Raw genomic sequence first — 26,838 nt, 5'->3', positions numbered from 1 at the left:
TGCCCAAGATGATTCATCAGATGAAGGGAGTAGACTTAGTTCTACATCATCTCCTTCTGTGTCTACACCAGTTTGGCCCACGCAGGAGGCCCCTAGTACTTCTAGCGCGCCAATGCTTGTTACTATGCAACAATTGACGGCAGTAATGGATAACTCCATAGCAAATATTTTATCCAAAATGCCTGCATTTCAGAGAAAGCGCGATTGCTCTGTTTTAAACACTGTAGAGCAGGAGGGCGCTGATGATAATTGCTCTGTCATACCCTCACACCAATCTGAAGTGGCCATGAGGGAGGTTTTGTCAGATGGGGAAATTTCTGATTCAGGTAGAATTTCCCAACAGGCTGAACCTGATGTTGTGACATTTAAATTTAAATTAGAGCATCTCCGCGCACTGCTTAAGGAGGTGCTATCTACTCTGGATGATTGTGACAACCTGGTCATTCCAGAAAAATTGTGCAAGATGGACAAGTTCCTAGAGGTTCCGGGGGAACCCCGACGCTTTTCCTATACCCAAGCGGGTGGCGGACATAGTGAATAAGAAGTGGGAGAAGCCCGGCATACCTTTTGTCCCCCCTCCTATATTTAAGAAATTATTTCCTATGGTCGACCCCAGAAAGGACTTATGGCAGACAGTCCCTAAGGTCGAGGGGGCAGTTTCTACACTAGCTAAGCTCACTACTATTCCTATCGAGGATAATTGTGCTTTCAAAGATCCTATGGATAAAAAATTGGAGGGTTTGCTTAAAAAGATTTTTGTACAGCAAGGTTACCTCCTGCAACCTATTTTGTGCATTATTCCTGTCACTACAGCAGCATGGTTCTGGTTCGAGGAACTAGAAAAGTCGCTCAGTAGAGAGACTCCGTATGAGGAGGTTATGGACAGAATTCACACACTTAAGTTAGCTAATTCCTTTATTTTAGATGCCGCTTTGCAGTTAGCTAGATTAGCGGCAAAAAATTTAGGGTTTGCAATTGTGGCGCGCAGAGCGCTCTGGATAAAGTCTTGGTCAGCGGATGTATCTTCCAAGACAAAATTGCTTAATATCCCTTTCAAGGGTAAAACCCTTTTTGGGCCAGAATTGAAAGAGATTATCTCAGACATCACTGGGGGTAAGGGCCACGCCCTCCCACAAGATAGGCCTTTCAAGGCCAAGAATAAGTCTAATTTTCGTTCCTTTCGCAATTTCAGGAACGGACCGGCCTCTAACTCTGCAGCCTCTAGACAAGAGGGTAATGCTTCACAAACCAAACCAGCTTGGAAACCGATGCAAGGCTGGAACAAGGGTAAGCAGGCCAAGAAGCCTGCTGCTGCTACCAAAACAGCATGAAGGAGTAGCCCCCGATCCGGGACCGGATCTAGTAGGGGGCAGACTCTCTCTCTTTGCTCAGGCTTGGGCAAGAGATGTTCAGGATCCCTGGGCACTAGAAATAGTTTCTCAGGGTTATCTTCTGGAATTCAAGGAACTACCTCCAAGGGGAAGGTTCCACATGTCTCACTTATCTTCAAACCAAATAAAGAGACAGGCATTCTTACATTGTGTAGAAGACCTGTTAAAATTGGGAGTGATACACCCAGTTCCAACCGTGGAACAAGGAATGGGTTTTTACTCAAATCTGTTTGTAGTTCCCAAAAAAGAGGGAACTTTCAGACCAATTCTGGATTTAAAGATCCTAAACAAATTTCTCAGAGTGCCATCGTTCAAAATGGAAACTATTCGAACGATTTTACCTACAATCCAGGAGGGTCAATTTATGACTACCGTGGATCTAAAGGATGCGTATCTACATATTCCTATCCACATAGATCATCATCAGTTCCTAAGGTTCGCCTTTCTGGACAAACATTACCAGTTTGTGGCTCTCCCATTCGGGCTAGCCACTGCTCCAAGGATTTTCACAAAGGTACTCGGGTCCCTTCTAGCGGTTCTAAGACCAAGGGGCATTGCAGTGGCACCTTACTTGGACGACATTCTGATACAAGCGTCGTCTCTTTCAAAGGCAAAGGCTCACACAGACATCGTTCTGGCCTTTCTCAGATCTCACGGATGGAAAGTGAACATAGAAAAAAGTTCTCTGTCTCCGTCGACAAGAGTTCCTTTCTTGGGGACAATAATAGATTCTTTAGAAATGAAGATTTTCCTGACAGATGTCAAAGTCAAAACTTCTAAACGCTTGTCAAGTTCTTCACTCTGTTCCACGACCTTCCATAGCTCAGTGCATGGAAGTAGTAGGGTTGATGGTTGCAGCAATGGACATAGTTCCATTTGCGCGAATTCATCTAAGACCATTACAACTGTGCATGCTGAAACAGTGGAATGGGGACTATACAGACTTGTCTCCAGTGATTCAAGTAGATCAGAAGACCAGAGACTCACTCCGTTGGTAGCTAACCCAGGATCATCTGTCCCAGGGAATGAGCTTCCGCAGACCAGAGTGGGTCATCGTCACGACCGACGCCAGTCTAGTGGGCTGGGGCGCGGTCTGGGACTCCCTGAAAGCTCAGGGGCTATGGTCTCGGGAAGAGTCTCTTCTCCCGATAAACATTCTGGAACTGAGAGCGATATTCAATACTCTCAGGTCTTGGCCTCAACTAGCAAAGGCCAGATTCATAAGATTCCAATCAGACAAGATGACGACTGTTGCTTACATCAACCATCAGGGGGGAACAAGGAGTTCCCTGGCGATGAGAGAAGTGACCAAAATCATAAAATGGGCGGAGGATCACTCCTGCCACCTATCTGCGATCCACATCCCAGGAGTGGAAAACTGGGAGGCGGATTATCTGAGTCGTCAGACATTCCATCCGGGGGAGTGGGAACTCCACCCGGAGATATTTGCCCAGTTGACTCAATTATGGGGCATTCCAGACATGGATCTGATGGCGTCTCGTCAGAACTTCAAGGTTCCTTGCTACGGGTCCAGATCCAGGGATCCCAAGGCGACTCTAGTGGATGCATTAGTAGCGCCTTGGACATTCAACCTAGCTTATGTGTTTCCACCGTTTCCTCTCATTCCCAGGCTGGTAGCCAGGATCAAGCAGGAGAGGGCCTCAGTGATCTTGATAGCTCTTGCGTGGCCACGCAGGACTTGGTATGCAGACCTGGTGAATATGTCATCGGCTCCACCATGGAAGCTACCTTTGAGACAGGATCTTCTAGTACAAGGTCCATTCGAACATCCAAATCTAGTTTCCCTCCAGCTAACGGCTTGGAAATTGAACGCTTGATTTTATCTAAGCGTGGGTTTTCGGATTTCGAAGCCAGAAAACCTGTAACTAGAAAAATTTACCATAAAATATGGAAAAGATATATCTGTTGGTGTGAATCCAAGGGATTCTCATGGAGTAAGATCAAAATTCCTAGGATCCTTTCCTTTCTCCAAGAAGGTTTGGATAAGGGATTATCAGCGAGTTCTCTAAAGGGACAGATTTCTGCTTTATCTGTCTTGTTACACAAACGACTGGCAGCTGTGCCTGATGTTCAAGCTTTTGTTCAGGCTTTGGTCAGGATCAAGCCTGTTTACAGACCTTTGACTCCTCCCTGGAGTCTGAATTTAGTTCTTTCAGTTCTTCAAGGGGTTCCGTTTGAACCTCTACATTCCATAGATATCAAGATGTTATCTTGGAAAGTTCTGTTTTTGGTTGCTATTTCTTCTGCTAGAAGAGTTTCTGAGCTATCTGCTTTGCAGTGTAATCCGCCCTATCTGGTGTTCCATTCAGATAAGGTTGTTTTGCGTACTAAACCTGGTTTCCTTCCAAAGGTTGTTTCCAACAAGAATATTAACCAGGAAATAGTTGTGCCTTCTTTGTGTCCGAATCCAGTTTCAAAGAAGGAACGTTTGTTACACAATTTAGATGTAGTTCGTGCTTTAAAGTTCTATTTAGAAGCAACAAAGGATTTCAGACAAACGTCTTCTCTGTTTGTCGTTTATTCTGGCAAGAGGAGAGGTCAAAAAAAGCTACTGCTACCTCTCTTTCCTTTTGGCTGAAAAGCATCATCCGATTGGCTTACGAGACTGCCGGACGGTAGCCTCCTGAACGCATCACAGCTCACTCTACTAGGGCTGTGGCTTCCACATGGGCCTTCAAGAACGAGGCTTCTGTTGATCAGATATGTAAGGCAGCGACTTGGTCTTCCCTGCACACTTTTGCCAAATTCTACAAATTTGATACTTTTGCTTCTTCGGGGGCTATTTTTGGGAGAAAGGTTTTGCAAGCCGTGGTGCCTTCTGTTTAGGTAACCTGATCAGGTTTGATGAATTTCTTTCTTTAACTACAGTCACCACGGCACCTTATGGTTTCTCCTATTTTTTCTCCTGTCCGTCGGTCGAATGACTGGGGTGGGCGGAGCCTAGGAGGGACTATATGGACAGCTTTTGCTGTGCTCTTTGCCATTTCCTGTTGGGGAAGAGAATATTCCCACAAGTTATGGATGACGCCGTGGACCGGACACACCGTTGGAGAAAGTAATTTATCAGGTAAGCATAAATTCTGTTTTTTTTATTATTTAATGCCCCTTTAATTTTTAGTAGAAAGGTTATGCAAGACAGCGTCTTCCTTTTATACTTTAACTAAATCCTACCAGTTAAAGGGACAGTCTAGTCAAAATTAAACTTTTATGATTCAGATACGGCATGCAATTTTAAACAAAATTCCAATTAATTTGTATCATCAAATTTACTTTGTTCTCTTGGTATTCTTAGTTGAATGCTAAACCTAGGTAGGCTCATATGCTAATTTCTGAAGGCCGCCTTTTATCTAAATTAGACAGTTTTTCACAGATAGAGGGTGTTCATGTGTACCATATAGATAACCTTGTGCTCACGCCCTTGGAGTTACTTATGAGAGGACATTGTTTGCCCCATTATTTCCGTTCTTTTGACACACTTGCATTTTAGCCAGTCTGCAGAGGCTTAGATACAAGGTAATGACAGAGGTAAAAAGTATATTAATATAACCGTGTTGGTTATGCAAAACTGGGGAATGGGTAATAAAGGGATTATCTATCTTTCTTTCATGTAATTAGCAAGAGTCCATGAGCTAGTGACGTATGGGATATACATTCCTACCAGGAGGGGCAAAGTTTCCCAAACCTCAAAATGCCTATAAATACACCCCTCACCACACCCACAAATCTGTTTTGCAAACTTTGCCTCCTATGGAGGTGGTGAAGTAAGTTTGTGCTGGATTCTACATTGATATGCGCTCCGCAGCAGGTTGGAGCCCGCTTTTCCTCTCAGCGTGCAGTGAATGTCAGAGGGATGTGAAGAGAGTATTGCCTATTTGAATTCAATGATCTCCTTCTACAGGGTCTATTTCATAGGTTCTCTGTTATCGGTCGTAGAGATTCATCTCTTACCTCCCTTTTCAGATCGACGATATACTCTTATATATACCATTACCTCTACTGATTCTCGTTTCAGTACTGGTTTGGCTTTCTACTACATGTAGATGAGTGTCCTGGGGTAAGTAAGTCTTATTTTCTGTGACACTCTAAGCTATGGTTGGGCACTTTTATATAAAGTTCTAAATATATGTGTTCAAACATTTATTTGCCTTGATTCAGGATGTTCAACGTTCCTTATTTCAGACAGTCAGTTTCATATTTGGGATAATGCATATGAATAAATAATTTTTTTCTTACCTTAAAATTTGACTTTTTCCCTGTGGGCTGTTAGGCTCGCGGGGGCTGAAAATGCTTCATTTTATTGCGTCATTCTTGGCGCGGACTTTTTTGGCGCAAAATTTTTTCTTGGTTTCCGGCGTCATTCGTGTCGCCGGAAGTTGCGTCATTTTTGACGTTTTTTTGCGCCAAAAGTGTCGGCGTTCCGGATGTGGCGTCATTTTTGGTGCCAAAAGCATTTAGGCGCCAAATAATGTGGGCGTCTTTTTTGGCGCTAAAAAATATGGGCGTCACTATTGTCTCCACATTATTTAAGTCTCATTATTTATTGCTTCTGGTTGCTAGAAGCTTGTTCACTGGCATTTTTTCCCATTCCTGAAACTGTCATTTAAGGAATTTGATCAATTTTGCTTTATATGTTGTTTTTTTCTATTACATATTGCAAGATGTCCCAGATTGACCCTGAGTCAGAAGATACTTCTGGAAAATCGCTGCCTAGTGCTGGATCTACTAAAGTTAAGTGTATTTGCTGTAAACTTGTGGTATCTGTTCCTCCAGCTGTTGTTTGTAATGAATGTCATGACAAACTTATTAATGCAGATAATATTTCCTTTAGTAATGTTACATTACCTGATGTTGTTCCATCAACATCTAATATTCAGAGTGTTCCTGTTAACATAAGAGATTTTGTTTCTAAATCCATTAAGAAGGCTATGTCTGTTATTCCTCCTTCTAGTAAACGTAAAAGGTCTTTTGAAACTTCTCATTTTTCGGATTAATTTTTAAATGAACATCATCATTCTGATTCTGATAATGATTCCTCTGGTTCAGAGGATTCTGTTTCAGAGGTTGATGCTGATAAATCTTCATATTTATTCAAAATGGAATTTATTCGTTCTTTACTTAAAGAAGTCTTAATTGCATTAGAAATAGAGGATTCTGGTCCTCTTGATACTAAATCTAAACGTTTAAATAAGGTTTTTAAATCTCCTGTAGTTATTCCAGAAGTTTTTCCTGTCCCTGATGCTATTTCTGAAGTAATCTCCAGGGAATGGAATAATTTGGGTAATTCATTTACTCCTTCTAAACGTTTTAAGCAATTATATCCTGTGCCATCTGACAGATTAGAGTTTTGGGACAAAATCCCTAAGGTTGATGGGGCTATCTCTACTCTTGCGAAACGTACTACTATTCCTACGGCAGATAGTACTTCCTTTAAGGATCCTTTAGATAGGAAAATTGAATCCTTTCTAAGAAAAGTTTACTTATGTTCAGGTAATCTTCTTAGACCTGCTATATCTTTAGCAGATGTTGCTGCAGCTTCAACTTTTTGGTTAGAAGCTTTAGCGCAACAAGTAACAGATCATAATTCTCATAGCATTGTTAATCTTCTTCAACATGCTAATAACTTTATTTGTGATGCCATCTTTGATATCATTAGGGTTGATGTCAGGTATATGTCTCTAGCCATTTTAGCTAGAAGAGCTTTATGGCTTAAAACTTGGAATGCTGATATGTCTTCTAAGTCAACTTTGCTTTCCCTTTCTTTCCAGGGTAATAAATTATTTGGTTCACAGTTGGATTCTATTATCTCAACTGTTACTGGAGGGAAAGGAACTTTTTTACCACAGGATAAAAAATCTAAAGGTAAATTTAGGTCTAATAATCATTTTCGTTCCTTTCCTCACAATAAGGAACAAAAGCCTGATCCTTCACCCACAGGAGCGGTATCAGTTTGGAAACCATCTCCAGTCTGGAATAAATCCAAGCCTTTTAGAAAACCAAAGCCAGCTCCAAAGTCCACATGAAGGTGCGGCCCTCATTCCAGCCCAGCTGGTAGGGGGCAGATTACGATTTTTCAAAGAAATTTGGATCAATTCAATTCACAATCTTTGGATTCAGAACATTGTTTCAGAAGGGTACAGAATTGGCTTCAAGATAAGGCCTCCTGCAAAAAGATTTTTTCTTTCCCGTGTCCCAGTAAATCCAGCGAAGGCTCAAGCATTTCTGAAATGTGTTTCAGATCTAGAGTTGGCTGGAGTAATTATGCCAGTTCCAGTTCTGGAACAGGGACTGGGGTTTTATTCAAATCTCTTCATTGTACCAAAGAAGGAGAATTCCTTCAGACCAGTTCTGGATTTAAAAATATTGAATCGTTATGCAAGGATACCAACATTCAAAATGGTAACTATAAGGACTATCCTGCCTTTTGTTCAGCAAGGGCATTATATGTCCACAATAGATTTACAGGATGCATATCTGCATATTACGATTCATCCAGATCACTTTCAGTTTCTGAGATTCTCTTTCCTAGACAAGCATTACCAGTTTGTGGCTCTGCCGTTTGGCCTAGCAACAGCTCCAAGGATTTTTACAAAGGTTCTCTGTGCCCTTCTGTCTGTAATCAGAGAACAGGGTATTGTGGTATTTCCTTATTTGGACGATATCTTGGTACTTGCTTAGTCTTCACATTTAGCAGAATCTCATACGAATCGACTTGTATTGTTTCTTCAAGATCATGGTTGGAGGATCAATTTACCGAAAAGTTCATTGATTCCTCAGACAAGGGTAACCTTTTTAGGTTTCCAGATAGATTCAGTGTCCATGACTCTGTCACTAACGGACAAGAGACGTCTAAAATTGATTTCAGCTTGTCGAAACCTTCAGTCTCAATTATTCCCTTCGGTAGCCTTATGCATGGAAATTCTAGATCTTATGACTGCTGCATCGGACGCGATCCCCTTTGCTCGTTTTCACATGCGACCTCTTCAGCTCTGTATGCTGAACCAGTGGTGCAGGGATTACACAAAGATTTCTCAATTAATATCTTTAAAACCGATTGTACGACACTCTCTGATGTGGTGGACAGATCACCATCGTTTAGTTCAGGGGGCTTCTTTTGTTCTTCCGACCTGGACTGTGATTTCAACAGATGCAAGTCTGACAGGTTGGGGAGCTGTTTGGGGGTCTCTGACAGCACAAGGGGTTTGGGAATCTCAGGAGGTGAGATTACCAATCAATATTTTGGAACTCCGTGCAATTTTCAGAGCTCTTCAGTCATGGCCTCTTCTAAAGAGAGAATCGTTCATTTGTTTTCAGACAGACAATGTCACAACTGTGGCATATATCAATCATCAAGGAGGGACTCACAGTCCTCTGGCTATGAAAGAAGTATCTTGAATACTGGTATGGGCAGAGTCCAGCTCCTGTCTAATTTCTGCGGTTCATATCCCAGGTATAGACAATTGGGAAGCGGATTATCTCAGTCCCAAATGTTACATCCGGGCGAATGGTCTCTTCACCCAGAGGTATTCAGATTGTTCAAATGTGGGGACTTCCAGAAATAGATCTGATGGCTTCTCATCTAAACAAGAAACTTCCCAGGTATCTGTCCAGATCCAGGGATCCTCAGGCGGAAGCAGTGGATGCATTGTCACTTCCTTGGAAGTATCATCCTGCCTATATCTTTCCGCCTCTAGTTCTTCTTCCAAGAGTCATCTCCAAGATTCTGAAGGAATGCTAGTTTGTTCTGCTGGTGGCTCCAGCATGGCCTCACAGGTTTTGGTATGCGGATCTTGTCCGGATGGCCTCTTGCCAACCGTGGACTCTTCCGTTAAGACCAGACCTTCTGTCACAAGGTCCTTTTTTCCATCAGGATCTCAAATCCTTAAATTTGAAGGTATGGAGATTGAACGCTTGATTCTTAGTCAAAGAGGTTTCTCTGACTGTGATTAATACTATGTTACAGGCTCGTAAATCTGTATCTAGGAAGATATATTATCGAGTCTGGAAGACTTACATTTCTTGGTGTCTTTCTCATCATTTTTCCTGGCATTCTTTTAGAATTCCGAGAATGTTACAGTTTCTTCAGGATGGTTTGGATAAAGGTTTGTCTGCAAGTTCCTTGAAAGGACAAATCTCTGCTCTTTCTGTTCTTTTTCACAGAAAGATTGCTAATCTTCCTGATATTCTTTGTTTTGTACAAGCTTTGGTTCGTATAAAACCTGTTATTAAGTCAATTTCTCCTCCTTGGAGTTTGAATTTGGTTCTGGGGGCTCTTCAAGCTCCTCCGTTTGAACCTATGCATTCACTGGACATTAAATTACTTTCTTGGAAAGTTTAGTTTCTTTTGGCCATCTCTTCTGCTAGAAGAGTTTCTGAATTATCTGCTCTTTCTTGTGAGTCTCCTTTTCTGATTTTTCATCAGGATAAGGCGGTGTTGCGAACTTCTTTTAAATTTTTACCTAAGGTTATGAATTCTAACAACATTAGTAGAGAAATTGTGGTTCCTTCATTGTGTCCTAATCCTAAGAATTCTAAGGAGAGATCATTGCATTCTTTGGATGTAGTTAGAGCTTTGAAATATTATGTTGAAGCTACTAAGAATTTCCGAAAGACTTCTAGTCTATTTGTTATCTTTTCCGGTTCTAGGAAAGGTCAGAAGGCCTCTGCCTTTTCTTTGGCATCTTGGTTGAAATCTTTAATTCATCATGCTTATGTCGAGTCGGGTAAAACTCCGCCTCAAAGGATTACAGCTCATTCTACTAGGTCAGTTTCTACTTCCTGGGCGTTTAGGAACGAAGCTTCGGTTGATCAGATTTGCAAAGCAGCAATTTGGTCTTCTTTGCATACTTTTACTAAATTCTGCCATTTTGATGTGTTTTCTTCTTCTGAAGCAGTTTTTGGTAGAAAAGTACTTCAGGCAGCTGTTTCAGTTTGATTCTTCTGCTTATAATTTCAGTTTTTTTCATTATAAGATTTAAACTTTATTTTGGGTGTGGATTATTTTCAGCGGAATTGGCTGTCTTTATTTTATCCCTCCCTCTCTAGTGACTCTTGCGTGGAAGATCCACATCTTGGGTAGTCATTATCCCATACGTCACTAGCTCATGGACTCTTGCTAAATACATGAAAGAAAACATCATTTATATAAGAACTTACCTGATAAATTCATTTCTTTCATATTAACAAGAGTCCATGAGGCCCGCCCTTTTTGTGGTGGTTATGATTTTTTTGTATAAAGCACAATTATTCCAATTCCTTATTTTTTTTATGCTTTCGCACTTTTGTCTTATCACCCCACTTCTTGGCTATGCGTTAAACTGATTTGTGGGTGTGGTGAGGGGTGTATTTATAGGCATTTTGAGGTTTGGGAAACTTTGCCCCTCCTGGTAGGAATGTATATCCCATACGTCACTAGCTCATGGACTCTTGCTAATATGAAAGAAATTAATTTATCAGGTAAGTTCTTACATAAATTATGTTTTTTAAATAAAAACAATTCTGGAGTCGACTGTCCCCTTTAAAGGGACAGTCAACCATAGAATTGTTATTGTTTTAAAAGATAGATAATCCCTTTATTACTCATTCCACAGTTTTGCATAACCAACACAGTTATATTAATGTACTTTTTACCTTTGTGATTACCTTGTATCTAGGAACCTTCTTCCAGCCCCCTGATCACATGACAGTGACTGTTTATTATCTATTGTCTTAAATTTAGCATTGTATTCTGCTAGATCTTAAATAACTTTCTGTGCCTGAACACTGTGTTATCTATATAGCCCACGTGTACTTTCTGTCTCTTTGTGTTAAAAAAGAGATTTAAAAAGCATGTGATAAGAGGCAGCCCTAAAAGGCTTAGAAATTAGCATATGAGCCTACCTATGTTTAGTTTAAACTAAGAATACCAAGAGAAAAAAGCAAATTTGATGATAAAAGTAAATTGGAAAGTCAATTAAAATTAAAAGTCCTATCTGAATAATGAAAGTTTAATTTATACTTGACTGTCCCTTTTAAATTGCCTTAGAGTGTGCTTCCTTAAAGTGAATGTCAAGTTTGATGAACCAGTGCCCGTTTTTTAAAAACCCTATTAAAAACAGGGGCACTTTCATTCATCAAACTTTACATTTCACTCGTTTTGTTAAAATACTTACCTTTTAATCTTGAAAGCCGATCCAGCGCTTCCCCTGCCCGTCGCAAGCCTCTTCATATGTCAAAAATGACTAATCCGGCTTCCTACAATTACGGCGTTGCCTCAGGCAATGATTTCCTTGGGGGGGGGGAGCCGTGATTGACGGATGCCGTATTCGTCATTGCTGACATATGAAGTGACGAGCGTCAGGAGGGGGAATCGCTGGAGCGGCTTTCAAGATTAAAAGGTAAGTATTTTAACAAAACAAGTGAAATGTAAAGTCTGATGAATGAAAGTGTCCCTGTTTTTAATGGGGTTTTTAAAAAACAGGCACTGATTCATCAAACTTGACATTCACTTTAAACTTAAAAAATCATATTTCTCTTACTTTGTGTATTCAGTCCACGGATTCATCCTTACTTGTGGGATATTCTCAATCCCTACAGGAAGTGGCAAAGAGAGCACACAGCAAAGCTGTCCATATAGCTCCCCTCAGGCTCCGCCCCCCCAGTCATTCTCTTTGCCGATCTAACAAGTAGCATCTCCACGGGGGGGGGGGGGGGGGGGGGGGGGTAAAGAGTATGTTGTGTTATATTTGTAGTTTTATTTCTTCAATCAAGAGTTTGTTATTTTAAAATAGTACCGGTTTGTACTATTTACTCTGAGGCAGAACAGTAGAGGAATATGATTCTAGCACCAGTAACTAAAATCCATTGCTGTTCCCACGCAGGACTGTTGAATACCAGAGAACTTCAGTTGGGGGGAACAGTTTGCAGGATTAACTGCTTCAGGTATGATTAGTCATTTTTCTAACAAGACCAAGTAATGCTAGAAGACTGATAGAGTTCCCCATGTGGGAAGGGAAGGTAAGCCATTTTCTGAGACTCAGTATAGAAGGATGGCTTAGTTTTTAGGGCTTAAATCACTGGTGGACACTGTTATGGGTAAAATCAATTATTTTTTAATATAATCTGATTTTTGCACCAGTGTTTATCATGTTTGGAACACTTTTTAGGGGTTTTATACGCCTGGCATAATTTTAGACACCTAATTTGGCTTAGGAAGGCCTCACAACTCCGGAGTGAAGAGGGAGAGGGCCTAATTTTCGCGCCTCAGTTGCGCAGTTCTTTTACAAGATAGCTTCATGCAGCTTCACATGTAGAGTCCAGAGATTGCAGGAGGACTACAGGGAGGCTTATTTTTGTTCCAAAACTAATCCCTTAGGAAGGTAGTGTGTTAAACTGGTGGCCAGCTTTAATTTGCTCCAGTTTGGGCAATAAGGGGTTAATTGGCTTGAAACTTGGTGTGCAATCTTTTCAAAGCATTAGGATCATATGGAGTAAATTTCATAAAGATCATATGTTTTTTTTGAGATTTGGTAAAAAAGTGTGTGCTGTTTATTATTTAAAGGCACAGTAACGTTTTTTCAAAAAGTGTATTTTTCTGTATTTGAGTGCTATCTTATTCTGTCTAACATGTCTGAGCCTACTGATAGACCTTGTTCTATGTGTTTAAAAGCCATGGCGGTAACCCCATTGCATTTGTGTTTAAAGTGTGCTAAGGTATTTAAACATTTTAATGACGATGCATTGACACTTAAAAATGTAGCCCTAGATGATTCTTTGACGGAAGGTAATGAGGATAGTCCTCCTTCCTCTCCCCATGTGTCGACACCAGTTACGCCCGCTCAAGCGTTGCCTAGTACCTCTAGCGCATTGGCCCCTATTACTTTACAACAATTAGCAGCAGTAATGGATAATTCCCTTGCAGCATTTTTATCCAAACTGCCGGTTTTTCCAAAAAAGCGCGATAGCTCAGTTTTAAATACAGAGGATGAGCAATCTGAAGCTTTGAATAATTTATCTGTAGTACCCTCACAAAACTCAGAAGTAGCAGTGAGGGACGGTCTGTCTGAGGGAGAAATTTCTGACACAGGAAAAGTTTCTCAGCAGGCAGAGTCAGATTCCTTAGCGTTTAAATTTAAGCTGAAACACCTCCGCGTCCTGCTCAAGGAGGTTTTAGCTACGCTGGATGATTGTGACCCCACGGTGGTCCCTGAAAAATTGTGTAAAATGGACAGGTTTTTAGAGGTCCCTGTATACACTGAGGCATTTCCGATCCCAAAGAGGGTGGCGGATATTGTGACTAAGGAGTGGGAGAGACCAGGTGTACCCTTTGTTCCCCCACCTATCTTTAAGTCCGTGGCAAACGGTCCCCAAGGTAGAGGGGCTGTTTCAACACTTGCTTAGCGTACAACTATACAAATAGAGGACAGTTGTGCTTTCAAAGATCCTATGGATAAAAAATTGGAAGGTTTGCTGAAGAAAATTTTTGTTCAGCAAGGTTTTCTTCTTCAACCAATTGCCTGCATTATTCCAGTAACTACTGCAGCGGCTTTTTGGTTCGAGGCCCTGGAGGAGTCGCTCCAGAGGGAGACTTCATATGATGAGGTCATGGATAGAATTCATGCTCTAAAGCTGGCTAATTCTTTTATCACTGATGCCGCTCTCCAATTAGCTAAGCTAGCGGCGAAAAACTCAGGTTTTGCCATCATGGCGCGAAGAGCGATTTGGCTCAAATCGTGGTCGGCTGATGTGTCGTCCAAAACGAAACTGTTAAATATTCCCTTTAAGGGGAAAACCCTATTTGGCCCAGAGCTGAAAGAAATTATTTCAGATATCACTGGGGGCAAGGGCCATGCCCTGCCACAAGATAGGCTGTTTAAGGCCAAAAACAAGGCTAATTTTCGCTCCTTTCGCAATTTCAGGAGCGGACCTGCCACAACCTCTGCTGCCACAAAGCAAGATAACGCTTCCCAGCCCAAAGCAACTTGGAAACCCCTGCAGGGCTGAAATAAGGGTAAACAGGCCAAGAAGCCTGCTCCTGTTACCAAGACAGCATGAGGGGGTAGCCCCCGATCCGGGATCGGATCGAGTAGGGGGCAGACTTTCTCTCTTCGTTCAGGCTTGGGCAAGAGATGTTCCAGATCCCTGGGCATTAGAAATAGTTGCTCAGGGGTACCTTCTAGAATTCAAGGATTCTCCCCCAAGGGGAAGGTTCCACATTTCTCATTTGTCTTCAGACCAAATAAGGAAACAGGCGTTCTTACGCTGTGTAGAAGATCTGCTAAAGATGGGAGTGATACACCCAGTTCCAATTGTAGAACAAGGACTGGGCTTTTACTCAAACCTGTTTGTAGTTCCCAAAAAGGAGGGAACTTTCAGGCCAATCCTGGATCTAAAAATTCTAAACAAATTCCTCAGAGTTCTGTCCTTCAAGATGGAAACCATTCGGACAATCTTGCCGATGATCCAGGAGGGTCAATATATGACTACCGTGGATCTAAGGATGCGTTTCTACATATTCCTATCCACAAAGATCACCATCGGTTCCTAAGGTTCGCCTTCCTGGACAAACATTACCAGTTCGTGGCCCTTCCTTTCGAGTTGGCCACCGCTCACAGAATTTTCACAAAGGTGCTAGGGTCCCTTCTAGCGGTACTAAGACCACGGGGCATTGCAGTAGCACCTTACCTAGACGACATATTAATACAGGCGTCGTCCTTTCACAGAGCCAAGGCTCATACGGACATCGTTCTGGCTTTTCTAAGGTCTCACAGGTGGAAGGTGAACGTAGAAAAGAGTTCTCTGTCCCCGCTCACAAGGGTTCCTTTCCTGGGAACACTAATAGACTCGGTAGAAATGACAGAGGTCAGGAAGTCAAAACTGCTGAATACTTGCCGAGTTCTTCATTCCATTCCTCGGCCTTCCGTGGCTCAGTGCATGGAAGTAATTGGTTTAATGGTTGCGGCAATGGACGTAGGCCCTTTTGCCCGAATTCATCTCAGACCACTGCAGCTGTGCATGCACAAACAGTGGAATGGAGATTACGCAGATTTGTCTCCTCAAGTACAAATGGACCAGAAAACCAGAGACTCTCTTCTCTGGTGGTTGTCTCAAGATCACCTGTCTCAGGGAATGAGTTTCCGCAGACCGGAGTGGATCATTGTCACGACCGATGCCAGTCTGTTAGGCTGGGGTGCGGTCTGGAACTCCCTGAAGGCTCAGGGACTATGGTCTCGGGAAGAATCTCTTCTTCCGATAAACATTTTGGAGTTGAGAGAGATATTCAATACGCTCCAGGTGTGGCCTCAACTAGCGGAGGCCAAATTCATCAGATTTCAGTCGGACAACATCACGACTGTAGCATACATCAATCATCAGGGAGGAACAAAAAGTTCCCTAGCGATGAAGGAAGTATCCAAGGTCATCAAATGGGCGGAGGATCACTCCTGCCATCTATCTGCAATTCACATCCCAGGGGTAGACAACTGGGAGGTGGATTTTCTAAGTCGTCAGACTTTCCATCCGGGGGAGTGGGAACTCCACCCGGAGGTTTTTGCTCAGCTGACTCAGCTATGGGGCATTCCAGAATTGGATCTGATGGCGTCCCGTCAGAACACCAAACTTCCCCTTTATGGATCCAGATCCAGGGATCCCAAGGCGGGATTAATAGATGCATTAATAGCGCCTTGGTCGTTCAGTCTAGCTTATGTCTTTCCACCGTTTCCTCTTCTCCCTCGGCTAGTAGCCAGAATCAAACAGGAGAACGCTTCGGTAATTCTGATAGCGCCTGCGTGACCACGCAGGACTTGGTATGCAGACCTAGTGGACACGTCATCGGTCCCACCATTGAAACTGCCATCTGAATCAGTTATAGACACTCTGATACAGGTCAGAAAGCCTGTCACCAGGAAAATTTACCATAAGATATGGCGGAAATATCTTTGTTGGTGTTAATCCAAGGGTTACTCGTGGAGTAAGATTAGGATTCCAAGGATATTGTCTTTTCTCCAAGAAGGATTGGAGAAGGGTCTGTCAGCTAGTTCCTTAAAGGGACAGATATCTGCTCTGTCTGTTCTGTTACATAAGCGTCTGGCTGCTGTACCAGACGTTCAGGTGTTTGCACAGGCCCTAGTCAGAATCAAGCCTGTTTACAAGCCTGTGGCTCCTCCATGGAGTCTAAATTTAGTTCTTTCAGTTCTTCAAGGGGTTCCGTTTGAACCTTTGCATTCCATAGATATTAAGTTTTTATCTTGGAAAGTTTTGTTTTTAGTAGCCATTTCTTCTGCTCGAAGAGTTTCTGAATTGTCTGCTTTGCAGTGTAATTCACCCTATCTGGGGTTCCATGCAGATATGGTTGTTTTGTGCACCAAACCTGGTTTCCTTCCAAAAGTGGTTTCTAATAAGAATATTAACCAGGAAATCATTGTTCCTTCTCTGTGTCCTAATCCAGTTTCTAAGAAGGAACGACTTTTACACAATCTTGACGTGGTTCGTGCTTTAAAGTTCTATTTAAAAGCAACTAAAGATTTCAGACAAACATCATCCTTGTTTGTTGTCTATTCTGGTAAGAGGAGAGGTCAGAAAGCGACTGCTACCTCTCTTTCCTTTTGGCTGAAAAGCATCATCCGTTTGGCTTATGAGACTGCGGGACTGCAGCCTCCTGAACGAATTACAGCTCATTCCACTAGAGCTGTGGCTTCCACATGGGCTTTCAAGAATGAGGCTTCTGTTGAACAGATTTGTACGGCAGCGACTTGGTCTTCACTGCATACATTTGCAAAATTTTACAAATTCGATACTTTTGCTTCTTCGGAGGCTATTTTTGGGAGAAAGGTTTTGCAAGCAGTGGTGCCTTCTGTTTAGGTTACCTGACTTGTTCCCTCCCTTCATCCGTGTCCTATTGCTTTGGTATTGGTATCCCACAAGTAAGGATGAATCCGTGGACTGAATACACCAAGTAAGAGAAAACAGAATTTATGCTTACCTGATAAATTACTTTCTCTTATGGTGTATTCAGTCCACGGCCCGCCCTGACATTTAAGTCAGGTTCAAATTTAGGGTCACCACTGCACCCTATGGTTCTCCTTTTTCTCCTAACCGTCGGTCGAATGACTGGGGGGGGGCGGAGCCTGAGGGGAGCTATATGGACAGCTTTGCTGTGTGCTCTCTTTGCCACTTCCTGTAGGGATTGAGAATATCCCACAAGTAAGGATGAATCAGTGGACTGAATACACCGTAAGAGAAAGTAATTTATCAGGTAAGCATAAATTCTGTTTTTTCATTTCCAACGCCTTCACATGGTCCAGCTTTGGTACTTACCAACCATTACCAATATGACCGACGAAAAACAGATTTTTACTTGCTGATAATTTCCATCATATAATAAGGTCTGTCCTACTTTTTGAGTTGTGAATATGCTTCATTTTGGTATCAATAACCTTCCTCCTCCTTTTTTAGTACAGCTTTTATAACTGAGTGAACTGACTCAAGAAGGGGATATAGGAGGGTACCCACCCCCTCAATTCTTGGAATGTCACAGTAGTTAAAAATCAATTACTCATCAGTACTGATATGAATCTATTCTGTGTGTGGTGAAATTAATGTTTCATTAAATAACAAATCTTGTGTTCAAAAGTAATATATTTGGTTATGAATATGAAAAATCAATTACAATTATATTATAAGAAAAGTTTTTTAGTGTGGCATAGAGTTCATGTAGCATACCTGATGTGCACATTATAAGAAGTTTAGGAAACCTACGTGGTGGATTTGAATGTAAATCTACATAGTGGGTTAACTTTCTGCCATTATGATTTAAAGTTTCAAATATATTTTAAAACCCGCTACTTTGGATAGAACAAAGATAAAAATGAGTAAAAGTGTAACATCACTAGCATTTTAACGTGTATTTTCGCAAGTAGAACTTGCATTTTCCTTTTGACCAATCCTTCCATCGATTTGTTTGCCAAAATGAGCTTGCACAGATCTGAATGGAGTTGTTTTTTTTATGACAAAAAATAAATAGAATGATTATCCAGGTTCAGCATATTAATGCAAAACTTAACCACATTTTCAGGGCTACAGCCAAGACAGTGATTATTCATCCCAGTGGAATCCGTTTTCCAATGGTTCTAACACAGAGTAAGTAAAATGTATTTGACACAAATATCTGTGCACATGTGATGTTTGTTTTTGCAAAAAATTGATTTACAACCTACTCTGATTTGCCCTTGAGGCTTGCCAGGAGGCTTGAACAATACAGCCAATCAGTGGCTGAATCATCTAAGCCAGAGCTTTCCGAACTTTTCATGTTGGTGACACACTTTTTAGACCTACATCATTTTGTGACATAGTAATTCAGTTGTACTAGCAAAAAGGAGGTTAAACTCTCTTGTTTTAAGAGATACGGACACATACATAAATTATATAATAACAAAATGTATTTACAAGTAACAGTAAGTATGTGCAAGAATTAAAAAAAAGTTTAATATCACCAATAGCTACTTATTATTTTAATGGGATGTATGAGGTTGATGGGATGAACACAGTTTCTGAATATTTAGTGGAATACAGGTAGCCCTCAGTTTACGCCGGGGTTAGGTTCCAGAAGGAATGGTCGTAAATGGAAACCGTTGTAAATTGAAACCCAGTTTATAATGTAAGTCAATGGGAAGTGAGGGAGTTAGGTTCCAGGCCCCTCTCAAAATTGTCATAAGTAGCACCCAATACATTATTTTTAAAGCTTTGAAATGAAGACTTTAAATGCTAAACAGCATTATAAATCTAATAAAATAATCACACAACACAGAATATATAATTAAACTAAGTTAAATGAACAAAAACATTTGCTAAACAGCATTATAAACCTAATAAAATAATCACACAACACAGACTTCACTTGCATTTTTTCTGCAAACAGTTCTTTCTATGCATTCCAATCTGGACTGATTTATAGACAGGAAGATCTTGTTCCTTTGAAATCTGCTCGATAGCTCAGGTCTGGTTAAACTGATTAATTTCAGCTTGCTTGGCTTTGCTGCAACACAAGCGGACAGCTCCACCTACTGGCTATTTTAATCAATGCACTGCTTCTCAATGCTTTTCAATAGCAGTCACCTGACTGGAAAAAAAGGTTGTTATTCTAAAACGGTGTAAATTGAACCGTTGTAAAACGAGGGCCACCTGTATTAGATTAAGACACTCGCATTTTATCATCAAGCATTTTTAAGCTTCCACTTCCTATCCATATATTAGGAGCAGCAATGCACTACTTGAAGCTAGCTGCAAAAAAAGAAAAACACTTTGACTTCTGACTTCTGACTTCAGCTCAGCGTTTAAGCTGCCACCCTCAGAGCTCTGTGAGTCCGATTGACTACTGGCCATGCTGCAAACACACTGCTGTCACACTCACTGACTACACATGCAGTCACGAGCCGATTGAGGAGACTACACGTGCAGTCAGGAGCCAATGTACCACCAAAGGGAATAGTTTAATTTCCCGGTGAGCTGCACCAATTGGTTAAGATGATCTGTGACCCACTAGGTATCAATCACATGTCAACCACATGATATGCATAGCAGGCAGGCCAAAAGTCGGTAACCAAAAAAAATTGTAATTAAAAAAAAAAATTAGTGCTGCAGGGACACACCTACACACTGCTGCCGACACACTAATGTGTCACGACACCCAGTTTGGAAAGCACTGATCTAAGCGATTGCTGCTTATGAAAGCTTTACACTCATCATGTCCCATTGCTAATGGGGGCAAGGCAAGCCCTGAATCTCTCAGCTTATATGTAGCAGTCTTTACCACTGGGCAACATGCAGACTATATCTTTCTTTGTTGGGATTAATATCTGTGGTACATGCTAAAGGTGCAATAGATTTAATCAGAATAGATTAAATGACAAAGTCAACATCAAACTTAAATGGATTGGATAGAGCATGCAATTTTTTAACGTCTTTCCAATTTACTTCTGTTATCAATTTTGTTTAGTTCTCTTGTATCCTTTGTTAAGGTGAGCTCAAGAGTGTGCATGTGTCTATAGCCCATCTAGCAGCAGTGGTTGCAAGTATGTTTATAACATTGTTATACATAGTTGCAAACTCTATATCATTCTTTAGCAGCTGTTTTTGTAGCAATGTTATATATGGTTGTAAACACTTGTTATAAAACAAAAATCTTATGAATACTCATAAAAAAGGAAAAAATATATAATGTAAAAATCTAGGATTCCACAAGGAACATTTTGATCCAGACCAATCAAAACATTCTTATGTATTGCGTTCAAATCAAAGAGAAAAATGTTTTCATAACATCACAAGATAGTCAACTTAATCCCTATTAATACACAAAGGAACATAAGATAAACCAAACTGTACTCAAAATGCGAGAAACATCAGGCAAGATTGCTACCAACAATGTCATAAAGTGGAAGTTTATTGGAACAAAACCATCTAAAAACTTTAAGGGTTTTTCATTAATTTGATTTAAGTTAAAGAGACATTTTACTAAAAAATGTTTTCCCCTTTAATTTGTTCCAAATGATCCACTTTACCTGCTAGAGAGTATTAAATTGTTTACAAGTATTTCCTTTACCCTTTATATTGGCATTTGAAATAGTTAAAGGGACATGAAACCCAAAACAATTATTTCATGATTTAGGTAGAACATACAATTTTAAGCAACTTTCCAGTTTCTAATATTATCAAATTTGTTTTATTCTCTTGGCATCATTTGTTGAAGGAGCAGCAGTGCGTTGCTGACTGAACACATGGGTGAGCCAATGACATTCGATATATATAGACAGCCACCAATCAGCAGCTAGAACCTAGGTTCTTTGCTGCTCCTGAGCTTACCAAGATAAACCTTTCAGCAAAGGATTACAAGTGAAGGAAGCAAATTAAATAATAGAAGTAAATTAGAAAGTCATTTAAAATTGTATGTTCTGTCTAAATCGCTTTAAGTTAGCCTATTCTGAAAGTTTTGGGCCTTAGGTCCAAGCTATAGATAAACTGTGTAAACACAGCCAGCTGAATAAATTACACTCCCAGTGGAGTATAGAAGAGATAAGGTAATGTTAATTTTCCATTGTTCTCCAAGTATTGGTCTTTTGGTTTACAGACAGATATAAGATGATGAAGCATGTATATGTACACAATGTGATAAAGTAATAAGATCTGATTATACCTACAAGCTCAAACCATTTTCTTCTTAAACGGGAAGAGTCCACAGCTGCATTCATTACTTTTGGGAAATAAGAACCTGGCCATCAGGAGGCGGCAAAGACACCCCAGCCAAAGGCTTAAATACATCCCACCACTTCCCTCATCCCCCAATCATTCTTTGCCTTTCGTCACAGGAGGTTGGCAGAGAAGTGTCAGAAGTTGAAGGTAGTCTCTTATGGAGGGTAGTACTCTTCGGAATGGGACTGGAGTTTTAAGTAATCCTGTCAACCTCTGAGTGAGAGCTTGGATGAAAATTAGAGTCCGGAGATGCAGGGAGCATCGTCTCTGCGAAACCATCCCCACTCTTGTTAAAAGCTCCTTGGCAATCAGCATTGATGAGTTTCGCTGCCTGCCTCTAGTCTCTCAAGTCCATGTCAAAAGAGATGCTACTATCTGTCACACTTGAAGGGCCGTGTTCCTGTTCCACGGCGTAGATTCTAGTAAGATCGTTTTATTTTATTTCAATTTGGGAATGTAATGTTAACGAAAGAAGTCAGGGTCCGAGTCTTGATTTTCTTATGGAATCAAGGGTTAATATCTCCTGTGGGGGGTTATTGAACAAGGGGGACTTTAATCATGTTTATGTGTTTCTGTCTGCTAAATGTGTAGTCATACTTGGGCTCAGAGCTATTCGGAACATAACGGCCTATCATCAGATTGTGCGGTCCTTTTGTGCTAAGCTTACACGGTGCACTGCGTAACCGGTGTGGTCATGCTGTATTTCCATTTCCGTACTTTGACCAAGTGACGGAGCAAGTCTGTTTGTTGGTAGTCTGGTTCACAGGAGGTGGTGAGTGCCCCAGCCATTGGGGGTGTAAGGTGCCATTTAGCTTTTTTCCATATTTGCAATCTATAAAATTTATATTTGCAATCTCCAAGTTATGGAGGATTCTGATTTTTTAGAGACGTACATCTCCGACTCTGAGTATACGTCTTGTGAGGAGTTTGAAATGGCCAGGGGTATCCATGCCCATCAGTTATGTTCCGTTTGCCGTACTAAAGTACTCTCTTCCCCTGATTTAAGGAGCCATCCGCCCCTGAGGATTCCATGTCTAGTGAGGCGCGTGCCCCAGAACATTCTTTTGCTACGCAAGCAGATGTCCCAAGAGCCGTTACTACTCCAGAAGGCGTCTTGTTTCCTCCAGAGGTTACAGTATGGTTCCGCATGGCCATATCTATGGCGCTGGTGCATTTATATCTCCCAAGAGAAGTATTTCTTAGATACTGTCTGTGTTCTGTTAACCAGGGTCTGTCGAGCGTGAGATCGCCTGAGTCAGTTTGACCTTCTGGGGAAGCGATGGCCTTTGAGGCTTCAGGGGTGCCTCCCTCGGGGCCAGGGTCGTACATCGATCCGGCAAGGGAACATTTTGCCTTCCGTTATTGACTGGCACGCCTTGGCATGTTTTGGCGGTGCTGGAGGATTTACGGTCCTGCTGGGCCGAGGGATCCTTAGTCTTCTGTGCCGGAGTCAATCTTATTCTTTTATTGTATCTTTTCCAGTTCTGAGCTTAGAAGATCTGGGCCTCTTATCGGCTGGTTCCGTTGGCGTGCCCATTCTCTTTGGGCGTTCACCTGCAGGTGCTGCCTTTATTTTATTTTGATCCAGTTAGGATGTGTTTAATTTGTTTTACGAAGCTCATGTTTGTTATAGTTCCGATTCGGAATGTTTCTTTCTCTGGAACTGATACTCGTGATTTTGTGGTCGCGCCAGCCTTCTTCGGAAGTTGCACAGTACTATATAATACATAGTTATGTTTATTGTTCATGTTATCTATCCCTTTGGGATTTTTCCTTGGACCGCAGGACAGTTTCGTAATGTTCTCGGCCAGGCGGGTCCTGGTTTGGCAATAGATGCTGTCCCTTTTATGGTTCATGTCATCCAAATGGTGCCGGTATACTGGTTACCCTGTCGGGTGCTGAGTTGTTCACTTTGATAAGTGTTTGTGGTTTTTGTTGCCTCCTTGTTAAAATACGGTGGGCTGCTTAGCAGGACTAAGTGGCCTAAGGGATAACGACCATGCTTAGCAGGGGTCCACCTCCCGGTTTTCTATCTTTGAGGGTTTTTTTTGTGTGGTAGCATGCCTATTTATTAAGCTCAAGATAGGAGTTTGAATACATCCTCATGTGCTACTCTTTAGGTCCCAGGATCGGAGCCTGTTGAGGCTCATCGTGAGAGGCCTTTGGCCTGGGGACGACCATCGGGTTTGCAGGTTATGACCTCTAGGCATCGGAGGTACACGTTGGATAGCGTTTTTTATTTTTCCTTCTTGATAGCTCTGGACATCTAAATTTTGTGGCTAGTGTCAGGCACCTCTTGTAGGTTGCTAGGGCTCCTTAACCCCTTTTTGGGGGGTGGGGTCATCGGGTTAGAAGTTCTGCTCCTTTTACTTCCTCCTTTAAGATGTTGGACTCTTCTATTGGAGCACAGGGGTCGGGGGTTTTCCCCTTTTGTTTTCTCCAGTTTTCCCCCGTGGACGACTTATCTGTCTGGGTGGGAGGCTCCCATGTAGTTTCCTGTGAGGTACAGGACTTCTGGGAGACGGATCCTGGAAGGATCTTGAAGATATTGTCATCTTTCATCCTACGGACTGGTTTTGTGCCTGTTCCTTGTACCCCGTGGTCGGTAGAGGGGGGTGTTCCCTTCGACTCTCTAAGAAACCTTACTCCGTGAGTTACAGCAAGGGTTCAGGTGGCACTTACTTGTCCTGTTAGGATGTCTCCTTAGACTTTTTTGGGTATCTCTTTTGAGAAGACCATGATCCACGGTCATTGGGATACGAGAGAGCCTTGCTGGGTGCTCTCCTCCGTTGAAGATCACTGGATGGTCTTCAGGGGGTTAATTCTTTGACCGATTTCAGGTCCTGGGGGTCTGGGTAATGGCCATGTCCTAGTCTGTGATTTCGAATCCGGTTCTTGATCGTCCCTAGTTAAACTAGCTGCAGCTCTTTACACCTTGAATAAGTGTTCCATGCTGTTTAAGGTTCGTGCCTGGGGGTTTGCAACCTTGGTTTGCTCCCCAAGGGATGAATTGGTATCTGTCTGAGGGCTAGTTGCGCTTTCTCTCAGCCGAGATTTACGGTTGTTGTCAGGGGACAACTATTGCACCTGGATGTGGGCTTGTGGTCGTTGTTTTCACCTGAGCTTGTCGGTATCTTATCTATGGTTTATACCATTTCTTCTCCCCACCAAGTCTATGGCTGGGGAAGCAGTCCCTTTGCGTTTGACTCCCTTCGGGGGGGTCTTTGAAGTAGTACGGTTTACTTGAGAGGTGGTCCGGAGAATTTTGTATTCTTAATTTGGACTTTGCCATTACTTTGATCTTAGTCTGTTACCTCGGGGTGGGGGGGGGGGTGTCGGGGATTTGGCTGCTCTGTTAAGTTTTGACAATGTGCTCCAGTTGATACAGGTCTAAGTGGCCTGAAGGTTATCTCCCAGTCTAATAGCTGAGGGTTGGGAGTTCGAATCCTAATGTGGCATCTCTCTGACCTTGTTCCTGCCTTCGGTAGGGGGGGGGGGTCACGTTCCTCTTCTGGTTACATTGGTTACTAGTGGGGGACCTTCTAGGCTCTGGTCTCCTAGACGAGAATTGTCTTCGATATTTCAGCATTCTCTGTGAGATGGTATCCCACGTTGGCTAAGGTCAGCTTTGCTGGCTTGAGGCTGAGTTTGCGAGTTCTTGTTCAGAGGGGTCTATGTATTTTCATGTGCTAGCCGTTCTTAGCTCCTACAGCAGAGCACCGCTAAAAAATTTTTTGGTTAAGAGGTAAAGTTTTCACCTCTTAGCCAATTGCAGTTCGGTAAATCCGGCTCCCATGGACGCCAAGCCGGATTTACCGCACAAAAAAAAAGTGAAAACGTCACCTCTTAGCCAAAATTTTTTTTAGCCGTGGGCTGCTGTAGCAGCTAAAAACAGCGATCGATTGAATCAAATATAGGAGCTTTCTACATGAAGTATCTTATACTTCATGAATGAAAGTGCCCTTTATTTGTTTCAATAGTAAATCCTAGCGTTTTGTAAAACGCTAGGATTTACTTTCACTTCAACTGATGGGCAGTTAATGGGTCCTTTCAAGTTTTTAACCCCTTGTTCTAAGTGTTACAATTTTTTGTAGGTTGTTGGATTTTTTTTAGGCTGTGGTGCCCTTCGAAGGGGCTGCCTTCTGCTCCCGCCCTTTTATTTGCATTCAGTGTCCTCTATAGCTTGGGTATTGTTTCCCAAAAGTAATGAATGCAGCTGTGGACTTTTCCCGTTTAAGAAGAAAACTTAAATTATGCTTACCTGATAATTTTCTTTTCTTCTGACGGGAAGAGTCCACAGCTCCCTGCCCGTGTTTTATCTATGAGGTGGCGGTTTTTAATTTTTGTTCTTCTGACAACTTTTTTCACCCTGACATTTCTTTTACTGTTCCTAGTTTCCTTGGCAGAATGACTGGGGGATGAGGGAAGGGGGGGGGGGCGGGCGGTAGTTAAGCCTTTGGCTGGGGTGTCTTTGCCTTCTCCTGGTGGCCAGGTTCTTATTTCCCAAAAGTAATGAATGCAGCTGTGGACTCTTCCCGTCAGAAGAAAAGAAAATTATCAGGTAAGCATAATTTAAGTTTTTATTAGGTTGTGGCTTCAAAACACAAAACCAGCTAATTTCTATACACAAATTAACCTTAAAAAGCAAATTATCATACATTTTATAATCTGCAGCTGGTAAAAAAAAGTAATTGGAAACACATTAAGGGAAAAACTGTTTTGCGGTATACTGTCCCTTTAAGGAGAGAAATTTTATAATATAATACCAAATAAAATAAGCTGATGATTTCACTCCATGCCCACGAGTTTGAGTACCAGGCCCTATAACCAAAGTAATTTTGTCTTAGCACAAACATAGTCTGCAAATAATTACAAAAATGTCACCAAATTGCTTCAATAATTAGTCTTACAACATGTTATGTTTGTTTTTTTTAATTTTAGATCCACGTTGAAGCGAGTTGTGCCTCCACCGTTACCCCCTAAGGTATGTTATGGATTTAAAATGAATCCTAAACAAGGTTTTAGTGCAGTATACAGACAATGTGATTAATTAAACCTTATTTTCCATGTATTTGCATGAATTACTCTAATCTAGAGTTCTATTTATTTATCAAGTTTAGCTTTGTCTCCAAAAGGTTATAATGTAGAAAGGTTTTAATGGACCACTCTGCAATTCCTGCCCTGTTCTTCTTGTGCTTGCCCTCTGCAC

The 26,838-nt window shown here is 41.7% G+C and overlaps 1 protein-coding gene across 3 annotated transcripts in view; it reads left to right on the top strand.

The window, feature by feature from the left end:
- The window catches only part of MAP4K5 (mitogen-activated protein kinase kinase kinase kinase 5), a 498,289-nt gene that overhangs the window by 324,731 nt on the left and 146,720 nt on the right, over positions 1–26,838 (top strand). For all 3 annotated transcript variants that reach the window (XM_053697647.1, XM_053697646.1, XM_053697645.1), the window contains exons 15-16: positions 18,460–18,524; positions 26,571–26,613. In XM_053697647.1, the coding sequence (XP_053553622.1) occupies positions 18,460–18,524; positions 26,571–26,613 (108 nt within the window). The remainder of the gene's footprint in view (positions 1–18,459; positions 18,525–26,570; positions 26,614–26,838) is intronic.

This window comes from Bombina bombina, chromosome 1 (genome assembly GCF_027579735.1).
Source record: "Bombina bombina isolate aBomBom1 chromosome 1, aBomBom1.pri, whole genome shotgun sequence".
Lineage (NCBI taxonomy): Eukaryota > Metazoa > Chordata > Amphibia > Anura > Bombinatoridae > Bombina > Bombina bombina.
Note: the sequence above shows the minus strand (reverse complement) of the source record. Positions and strands in the feature narration are given on the sequence as shown.